At 47.4% G+C, this 20744-nt stretch overlaps 1 protein-coding gene across 2 annotated transcripts in view; it reads right to left on the bottom strand.

Moving 5' to 3' along the window:
* Positions 1 to 20744, bottom strand: part of LOC132333973 (synaptotagmin-like protein 2) — a 35276-nt gene that overhangs the window by 10949 nt on the left and 3583 nt on the right. The window contains exons 2-7 of one of the 2 annotated variants that reach the window (XM_059859598.1): positions 11575 to 12121; positions 9157 to 9308; positions 4491 to 4584; positions 3331 to 3421; positions 3063 to 3156; positions 1333 to 2448 (exon numbers count right to left, since the gene is read on the bottom strand). In XM_059859598.1, coding sequence (XP_059715581.1) covers positions 1333 to 2448; positions 3063 to 3156; positions 3331 to 3421; positions 4491 to 4584; positions 9157 to 9308; positions 11575 to 11675 — 1648 coding nt within the window. In that variant the 5' untranslated portion in view covers positions 11676 to 12121. The remainder of the gene's footprint in view (positions 1 to 1332; positions 2449 to 3062; positions 3157 to 3330; positions 3422 to 4490; positions 4585 to 9156; positions 9309 to 11574; positions 12122 to 20744) is intronic. The other variant, XM_059859599.1, reaches the window with a different exon arrangement.

Here is a 20744-nt window from a genome sequence, read left to right as displayed (position 1 = left end):
TGGGCAGTGCATCAACAAGCCTGTGTGTGTGTCTGTGTGTCTGTGTGCCTCTCCTGGCCCCTCTGCCTCGAGCACACTGCAGTCACACTGCACAGGGCTGCTTCCCAATCATCCAGGTGCTCTGATGTCTCCCCTGAGAAAACCTCTTCACACTGTGTCAGGAAATGCAAATGCTGGATTAACCCAGTCCCCAGGACGGACCAACTCTCATGAAGAGCTTTCAGAGAAACAGAACCATCTGCTAATATCATCCTGAAATGAATGAGTTAATAAAGGGAAAAGCCCTGAGAAATACTAGAATGATTGAGTCTATAAATGGTTGGACTTAATGATCTTAGATGTCTTTCACAACCCAAAATATTCCATAAAGAAAATACTTGCAATGACCTGAAGTGCAACTCAGGATTTTCATAGGAATGTTACATGAGGTAGGAAATAAGCCAAGAAATGACACAATTAAAAAATAAAAATCAGATGAGCCTGTGGAAAATCCTCTCAAACAGGTCTTATCCAGGTACATGAGGACAGAAAATTTGGGAAAAGAAGGGAAGATGCTCTCTCTTCATAGGTCTGCTAGGAAGAGAGCAGAGCTGTGGGTAATCAGAGCCCAAATGTAAAGTGAGTTGCAAATAATAATAGCGTTTTCTCATAGTAATAGTCACTACAAGAGCCCATCAAACCCAGAGGAAGAGGCTGCTAAAGTGGTGATGCTATTGACACCACCATGGCTGAGAACATGGTATCAGAACCCAGGAAGAACAGACTCCTTCTTCAGTCCACTTTGCTTAAAGTTTAATAACTTGTGAATTCCAAAAAGACACAAAATGTCATTTAGGCACTGACAGCCAGTGGCTATATCAAGGTACTCTAAGAGCCAGTGTATTTATTAAACACTTTGCTTCACATTTTATTTCTTCTATTTGTGTTAGACTTATCTCTTCTACCACAAAGAATTCTTCCAGCCCCACATTTGAAGAAAATACAATCTTGCCAGATTATATGAAATAAATGAGTTCCTGTGGTGTGTTGTAGGCAGTGGAGGGCTGTCCCAAGGTGAGCTGCTTGCAGGTAAGGCCCAGGGGCTGGGAGAGGGGAGGAAAGCAAGGGAACATGGCACTGTCCCCTTCTGCACTCTCACTAGGCTAAACAAGATGTGTTTCCAGAGCTGTTTGTGGAACACATTCCACACAAGCTAACTCTGCACAAATTGCAATATAGGATAAATGGGCAGATGAAGAAAATGTGCAAAATGCAGAAGGGTAAGGGAAGAAAACCAGCTTAGGGATGGCTCTGTATTTGGATTTCACAGGGTGCGGTCACAGCCCTCAGTACCTGAGTAAACAGCTGAGTCTGCTCCCTGAACAGCCTCTCTCTCTCCAGATGGCTCACCGGCTGTCGGCTGGTCTGAAGACTTGCACATTTTTTCCTCAGGTAGCTCTCCATTTATTTCCATGTGGTCTTGAGTGCCCAAATCAGACCTTTCCTCTTTCTCATCCTCACTTTCCCCATCTGTGGGCACAGGCTCGATCAGTATCTGCACCCTGCTCGCCGGGGACCTCCCTGTGGGCTTGCGCTCTGCTGCCACGACCAGCTCCTCCTCCACGGGCACCGCTGGCCCCAGCGTGCTGCCAGACACATCCTTGGTGGGCGACTCGAGCTGCATGGAAGGTGCTCTCACTGGCAGCCTGGATTTCTTGGAGCAGTGCTGCACCACCTTCTCTTCCTCTGGCATCAGCAGCTTCCCGTTGCTTTCACCCAGCGAGTCATTCCTTGTAACCAGGCCCCCTTTGCTCTTGGCACACGCGGATGTGGGAGCGACAGAAACGGAGCCCTTCCTTGCTGGGGCGGCATAGCTTGGCTCTTCCTCGCTGGAAGACAAGGTTACTGTCCTTTTGTAGGGGCTCCTTGTTTTGCTGAAGGCACCGGGCTGCCCTTCAGCGTCCTGGCCTCGCCCGGACTGCAGGGAGAGCGAGCGGCACAGCCTGAGCTGCCGAGCGTCCGCCCCTGCCCCGCCCGGCTCTGCCCCCGGGCTGCCCCCTGCCCCCGGGGCTGCTCCCTTCTCCCAAAAGTTCTTCAGGTTCCTGAAGTGCTCGCGGTCCAGGCCGATCTCCTCCTCCCTGTTACTCATGGATGAGATGGTGTAGTTCACTCCCTGCTTGCCAGCCCGGCTGCTCTCCCCTTCTGCGGGCAGTGCCCTGGGGCTCGCCACTGCCTCCTCCTTGGCAAGGCTGTTCTCTGCTGGCCCCGTGTGATTCACAGCCTGCTCACACCTGGGCAAGGTTCTGCTTGGTTTCTTCTTAACTGGTATTTTGCTGGGAGGATAAGTTTCCTCGGCTGGAGTTTTTGGCCCCTCTGTGGCTCCATCAGCAGCTTCTCCTCCAGCTGCAGTGCTGGGCTGAGGCACAGCATCCCCTGAAAGCCTGGTGGGCACTGGAGATACTCCATGACCTACAACAACAACAGATGCTCAGAGCCTGTCCCACTGCATCACATCCCATCTCCCCGGAAGGTCTGGGCTGCAATTTCTCAAAGAGAACACAGGGGGAATTTTCAGAAATCATCAATATATTCCTAGCTCTTTTCCATATTCAAACTCTAGAAAGCTCCCTTCCACCTGAAGAAAGCCCTGAAAACCCCAGCCCTTCTCCCTGCAACAGGGCACAGAGAAAATCCACTGAGCTCTAAACTGTTGCTGTGAGTTGTGGATTTGTTTGCAGGTTCCCTTTCAATTTGACAACTTCCCTGCTGGCTATCTGCTATGTTCCAAACCTACACTATACAGTCAGTGCTGGAAAGGGAGGGTAAGTCCCCTTCTGGATTAAAGAGCTGAGAGCCAAGCATTTAGTTCAGTACATACTGAGAGCCTGGAGAAGTTTCATCAGATTGCTTTCTGCCTTGGTCCCTGCTGCCCTGCCTGCAATTCACAAAGTGTTGGCAGCCCATTCTTAGATGCCAAGGCATTCTTTGTTATTTATTTGTACACACACTGAAAAGCATCTTGTCTCTTGGTGTTTGATGTTGAGTGACAAAAGCACCAATAGCTCACAGAACAAAAAACTTACCTTTTCCAGACAAATGAAAGCTGTTTGTTTCAGTCACAATTGGACTTGTTCCTGTGTCACTCTCTGAGGAAGAGACATCATGTATGCTGGATCTCTGAACAGAATACAAATCTTATCAGTGTATAAATACTGGCAAGACTGAAAAAATGTGCTTTATTTGAGCAGAGACACCAGGGCAGGCAGCTTGTGGAGCCCCTGTCAGCAGGTATAGGTTGTGTGAAGCTCCAAGGAGTAACAAAACAAAGTGCAGAGGCTGTGCCTGTACTACCTTGTATGATGCAGATAAATGGACAGGAAGTCTTGGCTTCGGTTTTGGCAAAATTTTCTGCTCTGTGGTTTCAAGAGTAGGTGTACTGGATCTGTGGGAGAGGAGAAATGCCTGAACAAGGAGGTCTGTGGTAATGATGTGCCTGTTTGGGTGCTCAGGCAGTATTCAACACCACCTCAGTTCTGCTCAGATGCAGAATTAGCTCAATAGAAACAATGTGTGTCAACTACTGGGTTTATTCAGACTTTCCCCTTCTGGGAAGTGTCAGAAGAGCCCAAGGGCCATGCAGAAGGGAGAGACATTTCTGTGCTATGGCCCAGGAAGGAACAGGCCACACCTTGCTTAAGACTGAATGAGAAAAACAAAGCTAGCTTTTCAGGATTTAACCAACCTCCTGCAAAAAATCCAGTGGGTGTTGTGGCAGCAAAGCAGGAGTACCTAGGGCCTGTTGCCTCTGGATCCTTCATTAAACAACACCCACTAATAAGCTGAAAGAGGTTTCCAAGTGTTGTCAAGGCCCAAAATTAATATTTAACTGGAGCAACTGCCACCTGTGGAGAATGATTCCTCATTCTGCTGACAAAAAGTCAAATAAGATGGGAACAGCAATACATGAATATGTGAATATTTTAAAAGCTTCTCCATAGTCCATGGATATTGAGTGAGGTCACTGGCTTGCTCACTGGAGTGCTTTTCATAGATGTTTCTGCCCAGTCAGCACAACGTGAAATCCTACCAAGCCTTGATGGAGAGTGCTGAGCCCTGGACACAAAGGTTGGCACCAGCAGGAAATGAGCAGTTTCCTCAAACCGTTCATTCTGTTAGTGTTGCTCCATAGCAAAAATTAAACAAATAAAACCATAATTACTTTGAAAAACTAACCAGCACATCCTGGCATTAGAGACAGCTTCCATTTTACTGACCCCTTATCAAATCATGCAGGAAAAGACCTTTGTGGGATAAGCACATTAGCACTTGATTATTAGGGGTGGATTGATATTCTGACAATTTCTAGAAGACAGACTTAAAAAATACCCAATAGAACTTATTACTTATAGAGTCTTGGAAACTCAGTTAGAGACCAGGGTTTAATGGGTAGCATTCAATTCTCATTAGAATTAAGAGCAGCAGCCTGAGCACTGCACAGGCAGCAGAGTTACCTTCCCTTTCCTGCATCAGCAATGTCCTCAGGAAAGGCAGGAACTGGGACAGCTTTGCTTTCCAGACTGGTCTGGATGTGCCTCTTGTCCTCATCTGTAATACAACAGAAACACCTGAGAAGTGACATTTCATTAAACTTGCCATGTTTGGTGTGCTTTGTTTGGGGTAAGAAAATGCTTTGTCCAATGAAAGTGTCCCACCAGCACAATCCCTGGGGGTTTAAGAGGAGAGGGTTTTCAGGGGTTTTCAGGGGTTTTCAGGGGGTTTTCAGGGGTTCTGCCTGCCCTCCCCAGGGATGGGGAGGTCCTAGGGCAGCAAAGGCACTTCCAGACCCCACAGGTCCAAGAGAACGAAGCTGCCCACTGCCCAACTCGTGCCAGGAGCTGTCACATCACTGGAAACCTCCACAGGATGCTGCCACTGACTGTCAATAAAGTTAATCTGTTCCAGGATTTAAATTCAGCCATTTCCTGTTTTGACTCAAGTCATCCAATCTTGGCAAACAAAGGAGGAGGCCAATACAGTTAATGAGGAGATCCCTGTTATTTTTACTGGCACAAGGCCCAGCTATATCTTGTGAGCTCCCAAAGACCCCAAATTAAAAACAATAGAGGATGGAAACTTTTATAGCAGACTGCAGGGTATAATGCTGCATTAGATATTTTGCTAGCAAATGGGTTTTCTTGCTACTGCAAAACCAAAAGGATTAAACGCTCAAAGAGAAAATAAAAAGTAAGCTTAGTCTGGTCTACAAGATCTGCACATATTTATTCATGCAGCTAGGTCTATTTTAAAGAGAAAATCTACCTATTACAAGAACTCCCAAACCATTTTAGGATATATTTCACTAAACAATTCAATAGAAAAAGAAGTTCAGATGATTCAGAAGTAACATTAAACAGGATAGCCTTGCTTGTTATGGTTGGAAAACCACATGAGGCCCAGGAGCAGGCCAGTCCCTGGTGGTGCCATCCAGCACAGTCAGCCTGCAAGTCACAGCAGTATCCAAAGATTCACTCTCCCTTGCCTGTGCACTCCTATGGAGAAAAATGCTGCATTCCCAATCCTCTGCCCTCCCAGCACCTGGCCCTGGGGTCAGGAACAGAGCAGGCACTGCTCAGAGCTGTGGGCATTAGGACTGCACATCTGGCACACAGTGGGGCAGCTGGGGGCCCCGTGGTTTCCAGAGCAGGGGGAAGTCAGGGAGCTGCTCCTGCTGAAAAACAAGAGCCTGGCTGTGTAGGAATGAGCCAGTTTTAGAGAGAATGTTTTTGAGAGAGGGACTGTTCTGCCCATGCCCACACTGATGTGCACAAAGCATCACTGAACATTGTTTTAGGAGAGAGAACCCGAGGCATGGCTGGTGGCACGTGCTGGCCATGGCACGTGCAGGCACAGCAGGGCACACTGAGGAGATTTATTGATACAGTGAGCCACATCCTCCTCTTCTGCCTCAGACCTGGGGAGGGAGGTGGCTGTGCTGGAAGTGAAGGACCCAAACACAGAGCCCCCACGCTTTCCCTTTGCCTGTCATGGTCGAAAAGACCTTGACAACCAAAGACTGCATTAATTTCTCATCCCACTTGCAAAGGCTCTGTGTTGTACTAGCTCTTCACTGACACTTCCCCCTCAGACAGAGCTCCTCATTCCTGGCTGGCAGAGGCAACAGGAAGCTTCACTTCCACCCATCCCAATCCCTGCCCTAAAAATGGCTCAGCCCCTGCCACAGCTACACCTGGCTCCTGTCACCACAAACACTTTAGTACATTACAATCCACCAAGACAAGCAATATGCCTTTGCTAACTTTAGGATGAGACAACATAAGAAGCAAATTCCAGCAGAAATCAGGAGTGGCCTGACCAGTTTAACTTGCCCATAGATGCATTTTTTCACATGTGTATAAAATTGGCAGGCACTCCTGCTGTAACACTTTTATTCATTTCCTACCACTCTAAAACAAAGACTCTTAGTGCCTGGGACATGGATAACTGCATCAGGGCTCACTTGCCACAGCAGGTGGATAAAATGGTCTCTCTTGTAGGTGATTTTTAGCCCTCAAGAATTGCACATAAGCACAAGGAGAAGTTATCACCAAATTCATCCATCTGTTCTGCTCTGCAGGTTGTCTTTTAAATATAGGATATCTAGCTCTTTGATAGATCTGTATTACTGCCCATGACTAGTGTTTTCTACTACAATCAATACCAACTGTGAAAACCCTCAGGGATCCCCACAACCCTCCCTTCTGAAGGCTAAAACCCTCCTCCAGAAAAGATCTCTGGGAATTTTCCTTTGCAAGCACAAATTTCCACCCCTCCTGAGCCCACTTACCTTGCAAAGGGAATGCCAGCAATTATCTCTGTGGGGCTTTTCCATGCAGGAATCTTTTCATTTCACTCCCTAACACAGAGTTAAGTCTAAAGACTCAAATCAGGAGTTATGAACACAGATTTGACTAAATGAACACACACCCCTTCATCACCTTGATAGCAGAGGTGAATGACTGATCTTTCCAGGGGAAGGAAAAAAGGTGTCAATATTGCAAGCAAAGGCCCTTCTCTCATCTAAGGAGAATATATTAGCTGCAGAATCTTGATGCACAACCAGTGATGTAAAATGGCAGTGGAAAAAGGAACAGGAAGGAATAAAGTCACATGTTATACCTGTGCTTCATCAAAATTAGTCTGAGAATACAAATAGAAGAAAAAGGGAAGAAAAAAAAGTTGAAAAAGGAATAAAGGCTAAATCTAGACATAACTATATTTAATAACATTTGCTTCTTCCTCCTTCCAACAGCATTAGTCAAGCAATGCACGTGCAGTGATTCTGGCATAATACTGCTGCATTAGTAAGGATATTATTTTATATAGGACCTGAGACATCACCTGATACTTTTAGGCACGTCAGCCCAAAAAGTTAAATCTAAAACCAACAGTACTTCAAATTCTGCTCTCCTGAAGTGGGCAGAGAGCTAAGGGTGCAAGGCAAAGGGTAGACAATCCTATCCACTGCAGGCTCTCTGCCTGATCTGGGCGCTGGCAGAGAGGCTGCTGAAGCTCTGCCCCTTCATGCCAAGAGGGTGCAAGCACAAATGCACATCCTCAAAAAGGAGAACATGCTCTGCAGAAAAGCCAGGCACCTCTGCCAAGATGGAAAAGCTTTTATGTGTTTTAGCATTCTGGAGGTATGATAAAATACTAAATGTAATGACATCATGAATTCATAATACCAAGGATAAAAGCAACTTCATATGAAATATGATGGGCCAGTTCTGCATGAGAGGCTCCAATGAATCTGTGCTAAGTTATGAGAGCTGTCAGGGGTAGGTAAAGAGCAAAAAGAAAATGAGGCCCTAGTCAGCATTTAGCTTTGAGAATGTGTCTAAGTAACACGGAGCAAGGAGGAGTACCCCAAATCCTGCTACAGACACATCCTGGCCAGGGAGACTCACAAAGGAGGGATCTATACTACTGCTCCCCTGGCAGGAAGGGGAAGCTGGGCCCAGGAATGGTGGCTGAACTGAACTGCTGGAGATGAGCTTTGGGGGCTGGACAGATGCCCCTCTGCCAGGGGCCTTTGCTGCAAAGAACAGAGCCCAGCCAGGGGCCCTTGCCAGAGCCAGCAGCAGGCTTTGCTTAGAGCTGCCTGCCAGGGCCAAGGCTTCCCCAGGGCAGCTGCAGCAGCAGCAGCAGTAACTCCCCAGCCATGGGGAGGATGTGTGACTGCTCACCCTGACAAACCCTCAGGAGCTCGTGTGACACTGGGCTGCTGGGCTGTCCTCGTGTTGAGGATGAGTGAATCATCCCCAGTTCTGCTTTGCTCACGTGTTCAGCACAAAGTTCCAGCTCCAGCCCAGTTACATGTGGACTCTAAGCACAGTCCTGCTTGTTTCACACAGGGCTGATCTCTTGCCCTGAGCTGACAAATCTGCTTTGATCTGTTTTACACAGCACCATGGAAGTTTATCTGCACATCAAACAACACACAACACATCTGCTTCCAACCAGCACGTGTGCCACACAGCCTGGGCACAGACTGGGCCACAAAGCCCTTTCTGCTTTGAAAACCACATTTTGCCTTGGAATCATTTCCATGTAAGAAGTGATGCATGGGCCCTCTCAAGTGGGCAAACACGTGGCAGGAGGAGAGAGGACCCTCTCCCTTTGCAGAAATGTGACTGAGCTCCCCACTCCAGAGGCCTGTGAGAGCAGCTCCTGGCTGCCCACTTCAGGAACTGGGGGATGTGTTTGACCCACACGTGTCAGCTTGATGCCAGAAACTGTCCTACATCATCCCCTTCTCTTTTTACTTCTGTGCTAAGAAATGACACCAATGAGCTCTAGCAAACAGAAATTTTGGGGAAAAAAGAAAAAAAAAAAAAAAGAAAGAAAGAAAGAAAAGAAAAGCTGAAGTGGGGAAAAGGCATTCACTGCACATGGCTTTTGCCTTGGTTCTCAGCCACACTGTAATTTTTTCTTTGGGCCCTGATTTTGATAACAAGGGATGTTTTTCTGGTACTGAAAACACAGATGAGAATCCCCTTATCACAGCACAGGGACTGGTTCTCAACAGACTGCCAGTACAGGGAGAGTCCCACCCTGGACCAATTTTTTTCTGCTCCATCAGTTTGTTTTGGTAGGATGTGCACTAACACACTCACTCACTTTCTAGCTTGCCCTTCTTCCTTCTGATGGATGCCCGAAGGAGATCCGGCCCTGCCAAGTCTTCCTGGAACCGTTTTGCCTTCACTTCTGAAAACCATTCACCTGTCACAAACTTCTTCTTCTTTTCATCTGTGATGGAGCCTTGAATCCTCCTGAAAGGCAGGGCAAGCATTTCACCAAACAGATCTTCCAAGTTTCCACTTCCCCTGAGCTACCTTTGCAATATTTCCATGGGTTCACCTGCCTGACTCTATGAAGGACCCAGAGATTATTCTCTGCAATCACTAGAGCCAAACCAGCACTAGAACAGCAGGAATAAACACCTGATTTACTCTCTATCCAAAATGGTAACAGTACCTTGTAAACACAGGCTTTCACCTCTTCCAAATTTCACAAATCCAAATCACTCACCAGGCAAGGAGATTTGTCCCCTTGCTTGGCTGCCCTCAGGGTTGAGGAAGAGGTGGGGCTGTTTGTCTGTCTTGCACTCCTCCATTTTATTTGTTTATTAATCTATTTATGGCAAAACCTTTTGGATCAAATTTGCTGCAGACCACAGAAACAAATAATGATATTTAGGGAAGGAACCTGTCCCTGCAGCCTTCTCCCTGGACACTGCTCCTCTCCCTGCTCCCCCTGCCATGCCCCTTTTGGCACTTGCACAGTTAGCTCTCCCTCCTAAGCACTTGGGCACACCCAGGGCTGGTTTTTGGCACCTAAACCTGGCAGTGCTCTGTACTCTAACTCACCATGGCTTGCTGAATTAGCTGCCTTTCAGCTGGCACAGCTCACCTCAGTTCAGGGTTCCTGTGAAACCTGGGAGGCCAGGGGGAGCTCCCTCCTCAGCCCAGCTCTCAGCAGGAAAAGAAGGCAAACCCCCAGGTAACCCTGGAGCCTTGAAGGGTCACATTTGGCTGCCTAAAGGCCAGGAGGGAGCAGGGATAACTGGGCTCAAGCCTCTGCAGGCCATGCTGGGGACTCAACAGAAGCTCCCATCTAGTCCAGGGCTGCACTCCCTCCATGAGGGTCTCAAGGTGCTGGGCCAGAGGAAATAGTTATTTTAATCTTTATTTTAATATTATTAAAATAATAATTTAATCTTATTTTAAATATTATTTTAATAATTATTAAAGTTATTTTTAAAATTATGAAGTTATTTTAATCTTACTGACAGCAGATCAAAGAAATGCCATTGACTTCATTTTGCCCAGCAGGCAGGCTGTGTTGAAAACAAACCTGTCTTACTGCAGGTAGCCAAACTGACAGCAAGGGGCTCTGGGGCCCTAATTCACTTCACTCCCAAATCAAAGCCTCCTGTGCAACAGCTTTCAAAGAGACAAAACCAAAATAATCCAAACACTCTTTTTACCAAACCTCAATTTCAGAGGGAAAATTTACTCAATTTCAGAAACAAACAAACAAAACCCAAAATAAATAAAAACAAGCCTTTTTGAAATTGTTTCAACTCAGAGGAGAGGCAAGAAGAGCATGCAGACACATACACCCCAAGTCCAGGCTTTGGCTTCCAGTTGTTTCCCCAGCCCTCACCTCCAAGCAGAGGCCAGGGCACACAGGCTCCCCGGAGCCTGCAGCAAAGCTTCCTGCTCCCTCTGCAAGCCTTGAGCAGCCTTTCTAGATGGGGATTACTCTTTTTCTGGCTCAACAATGGAAGACTCGCATCCTTAGCTGGGGTGAGCTGGCACAGTGCCACCCACACCCACTGGGTTACTAATTTCTTGCCATGGAGAATTCAGTGCCAGCTCCCCGAGCCTGGTGCACACTGTCAGCCCACATGGTCTGATGGCTGCCATTTAAAAAGCAACAGCAGCAACGAGCAATCTTGATCCACCAGAGCTGAGCTCCAGCATGGCCAGTGGCAGAGGAGCTGAACTGAGCCAGAACCCATGGCTCTGGAACAGCTCCCTGCAAACCTCTGGTAGATCCTGTAGCCTCTAATCACCCCTCTCTGTGAGACAGATGGTGCACACACACCCACCTCAAAAAGCAATGGGGCAACATTAAAAGCAGAGAAGGGGATGTAAAATCTCATTTTAAAACACACTATGGCCTTTTTGTGCTACCAGGTGAGTAAAACAAGGTAGCAGCTACTCCCCTGCTCAGATCTCTGCCACTAAGAAATCAGCATCTGCCCCCACCCAGCAGGAAAGGGGTGAGTGCCCTTGGCATCTCTGAGGGCTGATGATAAACTCAAAAGGAGAATCCCCTCCTGCAAGGAGAGGACAGCAGCAACAGAAGGATGGCTGAGAAAGACAAGGTACAATGAACAGATCTATCAGGATCTGAGCAAAAGGGACAGCACTGCTGCAACCTGCACACACACACATGCTCCTCTTAGATCAAAGGAGTGAAAAAGTCTTCCCCAAGGGAAGCTCACCTCCTGCCATGGCACACTCTCACCTGATGCGATCCCCATCCTTCTTCTTCAGCTCTGCATCTCTCTGCAGAACCTTCATCAGCTGTTCATACTCCTCCTCGGTCAGGAAGCTCAAGTCCAACATCTTCCCTACTGTCTTCTTCAGTTCCTCAGATGGCTCAAGGGGACACAGAGCAGGCACTAATCCAGCCCAGGCTGCCACGGGGCCATGGGCAGCCCCTCACTCACAGCCCCCCTGGAGCTGCAGAGAAAGGAGTCACCAGAGCGTGGCTGGGTGGAACTCACCCTAGCACCTGGACTCGCACTTCCAGGCTCTGGGCTGGCACAGCTCTCAGCACTGCATGCCTTCCCCTGCCAGGAAAATTCTCTCAGCAAAATCAGGCTCCTTTGCTTTTCTTCAGGCACAGCTGCAGAGATCCGGGTGCCGGCGTCAGTCACAGAGGGGAGCGGGGGAAGGAGCGAGCTCCTGCCTCACCAGGCACGAAAGCTCCTCTCACCCACAGCAAGCCCAGCTCCTCTGGCATGCACTCTCCTCAGCAGGCAAGGCTGCTCTGTGCAGTTCAAGCATCCCTGCAAAGAAACAGCCCCGAGATGCCTCTCAGATAAGCGTGACATATGGCAAGTGAATGTGTACATTGGGGGTTTTTTTTTGTTCTCCAGCACAAGTTCCAAAACAAGCTGCCCTACTTTCCTTCCCGTCCTAGAGCTCCTCACGTGGTATTAACCCAACCAAGACGATGTTTTATTTCAGCCCTTTCCAACTAACAGATAAACAGTTGACTCAGCATGCTACAAACAAAATATGTATATAAATTACCAAACTGCTTGCTTGCTTTGTACCTCCTTTCTTCTTATCCTCATTTCTTTATGCCCTAAATGAGACCAAGGATAAGCAGCCAACCTTTGTAAAGCAATCAGAAGATGGCAGAACAGCAACCTGCAAGTATTTCTGCTGCATGTTATGCTATCAAATACCAGGAGCTGCTCATTTTCTAATATGTGTGCCCTTTGCTCTATGCTGCACTGATATTTGCTATTCAAACACTGCTGGTGCAGATCACTTTGTGTTTCAAAAGACAGCAAAAATGGCCAGAGGCTGCAGGGCGTGGAGGAAAGGCAAAACAAGCACTGCCTTGCCACTTTATTCCTTTTCCTCTCTCCTGGCCAACTTGAGGGCAGTGAGACCCACCTTGGAGGGAGGATAGTACTGCTCCTGTCCATGTAGGCAGTTTCTACCTCACTCAATTTTCCTACTGTTTGCAAACCTTTCAAGTGTTTGTGGGTTTCATGATACTTTGTTATTTCTTCCAAAGCCACAGCCTCGGGAGTCAGATCATTAAAAATCAATAAATCCCATCTTTCATGGCAAACATGATCTGAAGGTCATCAGGCCCATTCCCTAACCTCAAAGCTTGTGTCACCCTCAGTTCCTAATCTGTGCCTTTGAGGATGCCAACCTCAGCCCTTTCAGGCCACCTATTTCAGTGCTTTGCTGTCAGCAAGAAACTTCTTCCATTTGCTAGCTGATTGACACCTGATGGGTGTCAGCCCACCCCAGCTGACACAGGAATTATCCCTTTGCAGCCATCCTCCCTGGGCTTGACACCTCAGCCTCCAGGTTAACCAGCCACAGCTCCTTCAGATCCCTCAAAGCTGGCCTTTTCATCATTTTTGTCACTCCTTTGGACTGTACATGGTGCACCTCTTTCATCAAGGGACCCATCCAAAGCTGAGAAGCAGTGCTTCAGCTGAACCTTGCTCATCATTTGACATCATTTCACAGACTTGCCTTATTTTACAGAAGATAAACTCACAAAAGTTTGTGTAATGGTGTAACATCTTGTTAAAAGGAAGAAGAGGCATCTGACCATAATGTTTACAAATAAAGACCACAGAACACTGCAGGAAAAAGCTAATAAAAGTAATGGCATTGTCATAAAAACTGTTGGTTTTCTTTTGTAAAAAATTGCTGGAGGAAAGGAAACAACATTTCCTACTCCTTTAAGGCAAGAATGGCTGTGCTTGTCACACTACAATATAGCCTTTATCAAGTGAGAAACTATCCATACCACTCTAAATAGTTTAAACAGAAACAATAATAGAAAAACCCTGGTGAATCTCTACTGTTTAAACCTACATTTCATCCAGCTTGTCATGGCTCTTCCATGCTTAGTTCCATCTTCTCCTCTCTGGCTCTCAGGCACAATCCTGCTTCTACAAAGACATTCACAGAATTTTCTGGGACAGATTTTATTTTTGAAAAGGTATCTAGGGACACATCACAGTATTTGCTTCTTGAGAACTTTTATTTATTTTTAACAAACCCCATGACATGTGGGCTGAAACTACTTCAGAAAATATTTTCAGAGAAGACTCATATTTATTCATCAGTACGGCAGTCAATTAAAAATAAAGGCTACATCTTGGGGAAAAGGCTGCTTCTTTGTAAAGAGCCTATTCTTTCCTTTCCCATGAAAATGTTTTCTCTCACTGAAATAGCTACATTAGAAGGAAAAGGTTAACAGAAACCACGAGCCAGCTCCTTTTGTTTTATATAGTTAAAAATCAAACCACTTGATGCACGTGCTGTGGCAAAGGGAGCTGCTCCAGGAGCTGCTCCACCGGAGCTGGAGGTTTTGCTGCAAGTGTCAGGAGCTGCAGAGCTGCTGGCCCAGCCCTGCAGGAACTAACAAGCCTGGGGAATGATCTCCACCTGCAGCATGGCCACGGGGCTGTCCCTGCCCCACCGGCCTGGGCAGCCTCTGATGGGTGCCCCATGCGTGCCCTGGGCAGTGCAGAGGCCCCACAGGAGAGCCCTCCACGAACCACCGAGGTGCAGAGCACCAAGGGAGAGCGTGCAAACACTCACCTGGGGCTACAAGTGCAAGAGATGAAGGACAAGAAGGAGCTGACAGGTACAGAACGTTTTCAGGGAGGCACAGTGCTCAGTGCCAGCCATCACCCAGTGCTTCATCCCTGAGGCAGCTCACCCTCCTGCTGCAGCACCACACAGCTGGGGTGTGCTCTGTTGGATTGCACACAATCCTCTCCCCGGCAAAGCCTTGTTAATGGACAGCTGGGACACCACTGGGGTGATGTAGTACAAACACCTAAGTCAGCAGGAAAGCCAGGACCCACACAGATAAAAACAATTTCTGCATGTCCTGCCCAGCCCTGGCCTTGCCATCTCTGCAAGCAGCCAGGAAGGAAAACACAAAAGCCTTGCAGCTCTGTGGGGCAATGGCAGGAGTCACTGCACAGTGCTGGGGCAGGTTTTACCCCAGCTTGAGGCTTCTTCAGCACAAGCACTTTATTTAGCTCACTGATGTAAGCTGGCTGGGGACAAACTGTGACAAGCACAAAGAAAGTTGCACTCTCCTTCCATCTCATCGGGGGGAGATCCCTCCTAGGGCTAGGATTACTCTCTGGTGACAGGAGCAAAATGGAGAATCATAAAGAAGTGAATTGTTTGTATCCAAATAGGCAACTTCTGCTCAAGGCCTGTGGCTCACCAAGCAGAACAAATCTGGGCTGCCCTCAGGTCCTGCACCACCACAACAGCCCAACACAAGGGGTCCTGACATCTCACAGCAAAGCAGATGGGTAAAACTGTCCTGGCCACAGGACAGACCACAGATGTGAGCAGAGAAACACGCTGGATGTGCAAAGGACCTTCACTCCTCTGCCTGCCTTTATGGGGAAGAGAACATCACCAAGATCAACTCACATGCCCAGCCCTGTTGACAAATGCTGGGTGTGGAGGGGGAGTGGAGACAAGCAGCAGCAGGACCCATCATGTCCTGCATCTCCTACTGTGACAGCTTCTGATTTCTGGTGGCCACCTCCCCAAGGAGCATCCAATGCTGCAGTCTCCAGAAAAGATCTGTGCTGGTGCATGGCACTGCCATCAAACACAGAGCCCAGGCTGCCTGAGACGTGAGGCCTGCCCTGGCATGGGTGCATTTCACCTCCCAGCAGACTCTCAGAGCAGGGAAGGCCACACACAGCTGGACTGAAGGTCCCTGTACTGCTCCAGCTGATCTTCAGCACAGGCTAAGAGCTTACAGCAGAGCCATCCTGTGCTCCAGCTTCTGTAAGGCACCAGGCAGGGATGCCTTGACGGGAGCACTGTCCCTGCATTTCACAGCTTTTCCATTTACCTTCTGAACTCACATTAATTTTAAGCATTTGAAATACCCTCAATGCCCCACAGTCCCACGTTTTAAACACAAAAGTACTCATCCTTGATTTGCTTTGACCTGCCACTTGCTTGTTTCATTTTACATCCTCGAGTGTTTTATTAGAAAACCCAGTAAGGATCCCTCTGCATCTCCTGCTCCGTTCTGCAGACCTGTGTCACAGCCATGGCTCCTCCTTACACACCAAGGAAGTTTCTTGTTTGCTCATCCCAGGTGTTACTCAGGGAGCTTTGCTCATTGCTCACACCCTTCTCAGGCCCAGAGTTTGCTACAGAACTGCTTGGCAGTGTTCAGGTGCAAGAAGGCTCTTTCCAAGAGCTGCAGCCCCGGGGATATCCCGGGTGGGACTGGTTTTGCAGTGCCAGCTGTAAGGCATGCCCAGCTGGGAGGGACAGGCAATGCCAGCCTTCACACAGGGCACAGCAAATGCCTCTGCCAAGCCCTCAGAGAGGAGAGCTCTGATCACCTGCAGAAAAGCTAAGAAGGTTACTAACAAAAGTACTGGAGAAGGCTGTTGTTCCAGAAGCTGTTTGGGTTTTTTAAAGTTATATCAAATAGTTTGATCAGATAAAAATTAAAAGCTTGCTTGGCCTGGCAGGTGTGAAACATCCCTTTTCAGAAAGGCAGATGCTGAAGGGGCTGACACCTTCTTTGTGCTGCGTTTTCATTTTATTTCTGGGAGGTTTAACTGAGCTCAGAACTATGGTAATGCTCTGCATAACTAAAGCATGAACTGCTCAGATACCCAGTACAGCTCAGAGCCCTTGCTGACATCTACCTACAGACACAAATTATTTGTAGGCCATCTGCAGGGCACTCCAATCTTGGTTCTGATTTCTCAGCATGCACCTCTCCTTCAAATTGTTGCACATCTTCCTCAGCACTGGGATGTGCACAGATTGATAATATACAGTACAGGCCAAGCAGACTTTATTGGCTACACACTGAGTGGCATGTAAAGGGAGAGGAGGAATTTAGGAACTGTAACCTGACAGACTGGTAGCCAAGACCCCATTCCATCACCCAGGTGATCACAGGACCATCTAGGCCCACCTCACCCTTCAGACCTGGAGCTGCACATAGGTCCATGTAATAAAGATATGAAAACCTCCTAACACAAAGCATTACAAAACCTGGAACAGATAATACTGACCTCACAAGACTATTCATAGCCCAGTGAAAACAGCAGCTAGCTGAAAAGGCTGCTGTCCATACCTCTTTATCACACATCATGTCACAATGTAAGGAAATAACCTTCTTTTGTTCTACAATGTGTGGACACTTCCCAGTACCCTCATTAGTCAAGACAGCCCTTGCAGGGCAGGTCAGACCCAAGAGCAGCATTGCACTAAGAATGATGGATGTGCTCCTGGCACCCACAGTCACCCTGCAGCTCCCAGCCTGTGCTGTAGCTAACAGCACCAGAAAGATTTAGTGCCAACCCTGCCATACCTAGAGAGTCCATGATCAGCCTGTGCCTCTCTCTGTCTCATGCTGGACAGTCCAGCCCCACTCTTCCTCCCATCTGATTGCTTCTGCAATTAATGAAATATGCAGAGGCATTGCCATCATTCTTTTACTTTTATTTTACTATTATTTTATTTTTATTATCAGGCAAAACACTGACAGCCATTGTAATTCTCACTGCCGTAATACTTTAATTTTTAATGGATGTCCTTTGCCAGCAGAGAAAAAAATACAAAGCAAACTGCAGGATGGTCTTTCTCTTTGTGAGGGATGGGCTGAAAACCAGCATAAACCCTCCTGTCTGTAGGGCTGGCTGGCTGTCCCTGCCTTCTGCTGCAGTGTAGAGGGAGCTGTGATCCCTGTTTGTGCCCTTTGTGCCCAGAGCTGGCTGCAGCTGGCACTGGCCACTGTCCCCAAGGCAAGGGACAGTCCCAGCCCAGGGATGGGGCAGCTGCAGGGGCCAGGTGGGAGCCCCACTTTAGCCTGTGGCAGCTCAACTGATGCAAGTGCTCCCATTTACGCACAGACAAGCCCCAAGGTGCAAAAATACAGATGGGAAAGGTGTTGCACAAGCTTACAACCACTGCTCCTAGAGAATGGAATTGCTGGCAAGTAGGACAGTGCTCTTAAGGCAGCCAAGGGCTGTCCCAGGGAGAAGGCACATGGCTGAGCAGCAGACACCCCTACCCCTGTCTATTCTGGCCACACTCACACCATCAACCCTCCTTCTCTTTCTCTGTGCTCACATCTCCCCTCTCACTGTGATAAATGAATACAGAAAATACCTGCCTTTTCTTTAGTTGTTGTGAAACTCCACAGCATCATGAGAGCTCTTCCAAGGTGCATTATTTTCTCCTAATTTGCAATAAAACACTTGCAGCTCTGAACTGTCTACTTCTCTGCTGACTAAGAACAGCTGTGGACTACAAGAACAGAGATTTATTTAATTGCTTTCTGAAAAGCTATTTCACTAAAAATGTGTCACTGCACAGACTGCAATGATATTTTGTCTGACTTGTTGCAGAGAAATGAAAGAGAGACCTACAGCTCCAAAACCCTCCTAAGCAGCTAAGTCATGTACAAATGGCCTTCAGGTGAGAGACAGCTGATAAGATAAAGAATAACTTCAAACAAAGCAGGCAGCTGTGGTCTCCCAGAGCAGTCCACATCTAAACACATCTGTTACCATCACACAGGAAATGTCAAGGCCAAATTCTGGCAGTGCCAGGCACAAATGCCAGAATTGCTCAAGCTCAACTGCTCACAGACTTTACACATATTTTTCTCTATTCAGTGAGGGCTGTGCATGACAGAGTGCCATTCCCACCTCAGAGATGAGCAGCTCACATTGCTGATAACCCCCACTGAGGGCAGCTTTGGCAGGCCCTGAGCTAGAAGAGAGCAGCTCTGACCCCAGAGATGGCTTTCCCCTCCAGTGTGCATCCCAGAACAAAAAAACTGCTGCTCAGTTCATTCTGAGCACAGCCCTGGGTGGTTTCTCTCAGATCAAGTCATTGCTTCCCATCACACTTTCCAATAATGTCCAGCATGATGGAGAATCTCTGCTGTTTTATTAAAATCTCTTCCCTCCCCCTCCCCTTAGGCAGCTTTAGTGAAGGATGTCCATTGATCAGGAATGGCCCTGAGATGGCACAGAGGAATTGCAGGAATTCATCAGAACAAGCAGGTCTCTGGCCCAGCCCCTCAGGAGCAGCCAGCAGAAGATATTTTAGAACAACAATACAATGCTAAGCCAAAAAAATGAGCCAACTCCCCTGTTCAGTGCCTGTGAGGAATGCTTAACTGAGGAAATGGGTGAATTCTGCCTATTTGCACTCAGCCTCAGAAATCCCTTGGCTTCCAAAGAACATCCCAGACCCAGGACATTACAGAAGGGTCAGTTAAGGATGCATAAGGATTTCTCCTCCCCTCTATATTTCTACCCAATGCAATGTAACCACCACATGAATAATTATCTCCACTGAACTCTACTCATCTCCTCCTAACAAGGAACTGCATGGGTGGAATTTGCATTACACACAATTTACTTCCTTTTAGCCATTTTTAATTAAATGAACCATCCTTTGGTTACCACCTAGAGTAAACAAAAGACTGAGCTTCTCAGTCTTAATCATTATTTCCTAGAACCAACATTGCCAAAATAAAAACACCCATCAGAGGAGAAGTCTGACTCAGACTCCTTAAGGTCAACAAGTCCTTTAATGGGTAATAAACTGATAATGCAATGCTATAGTCTAAATATTTGAGAGTTCTGTTGATTTCATAGGTGGGAACTATTTGCAGAGCTTGCAGGATGTAGTTCATTGTAATTCTGCAGATTGCCAGACACAAATAAACAAGCACAGCCACCTGGGACACCAAGAAATCCCTCAATATCCCAGGGAACAGGGGTGGCTGGATCTCCAGAGAGGATGCCAGTACCTCAGAGACTTTGCTCTGTCCCCTGCCAGACACACTGTGCCTCCATTCACTCCCAGCACAGGCATTCCTCTCCCAAAAGCTTTGGTGGAGGTGAGGGGGAAGCCTCCCACATCTCCACTAAATGGCTTTGGGGTAGGGGCAGAGGCTTGTGCTGAGCTTTGCTCTAAATCTGCACTTATGTCCTCGAGAGAATGAGTTCTACAAGGATTTGCATTCCCTAGTTATTAGTTTGTAACAGCCCCTCACCCCCACAGCTGAGCTTAGGGCATCTCATGGAGGTTGTGCTGTGCTTCTGCCACTCTGACATTCCTGATGTCCAGGCTTCCCTCTCAGCCAAGGGAGAACAGACTTGCTATGTCACCTTTAAAAATTCAGCTGTCCTGCTAGCAGGGTTTCTAGATGCCACCTGGTATGATGGGTGCTCCTAAAAGCATCTTCTCAGCTGTTACACTGGAAAAGGTAAGGACAATTAAATGTATGGTATCTAAAGCTGAGCAGCTAACAGCTTAAAGCTAGGACACTGCAGTAATTAGATTAATCACCTCCCTGGCCTCCTTGGTCACTCACTCATCCTCAGAAGCCAGATATTTTCAATATGAAAAATGGGAGGTGGAAGATAAGTGTTGGCTGAGTTCAAACAAAGAAACTGCAGAAATGGAAGATGAAGAAAAAAGCAACCACCCTTGAGAGCTTCTGTCTATTATTTTTGACCCAGAAAAATATTTGCTGACCTCAACTGTGCTTTCTTCCAAGCATAATTTCTCCATGTTTGCCTGCAGTGGTGACATGTCTTAAATTGCTTTCCTGACCCTGCTTGTTATGCCCCAGTAATTGTGAGCTTACAACACCTACCCTGGTCAGGAGCCCTCCAGATCAGAAGACATTTCATTGAAAAAAACACAATGCTAAAACCACCTTGTTTTGTAACATGGTGCAGTTAGAAATATGCAGGGCCCAGTTCCTTTATACTCCTGTGCCTGCTGAGTTCAAGGCATGAGGCGTGGTGATAAATCCCAAGGGACAACAGTGCTGTTTGTTTAGGAAACTTTGCATACTGAGGGATCCTTCCTTCTGGTCACTGATTA

This window comes from Haemorhous mexicanus, chromosome 14 (genome assembly GCF_027477595.1).
Source record: "Haemorhous mexicanus isolate bHaeMex1 chromosome 14, bHaeMex1.pri, whole genome shotgun sequence".
NCBI lineage: Eukaryota > Metazoa > Chordata > Aves > Passeriformes > Fringillidae > Haemorhous > Haemorhous mexicanus.
Note: the sequence above shows the minus strand (reverse complement) of the source record. Positions and strands in the feature narration are given on the sequence as shown.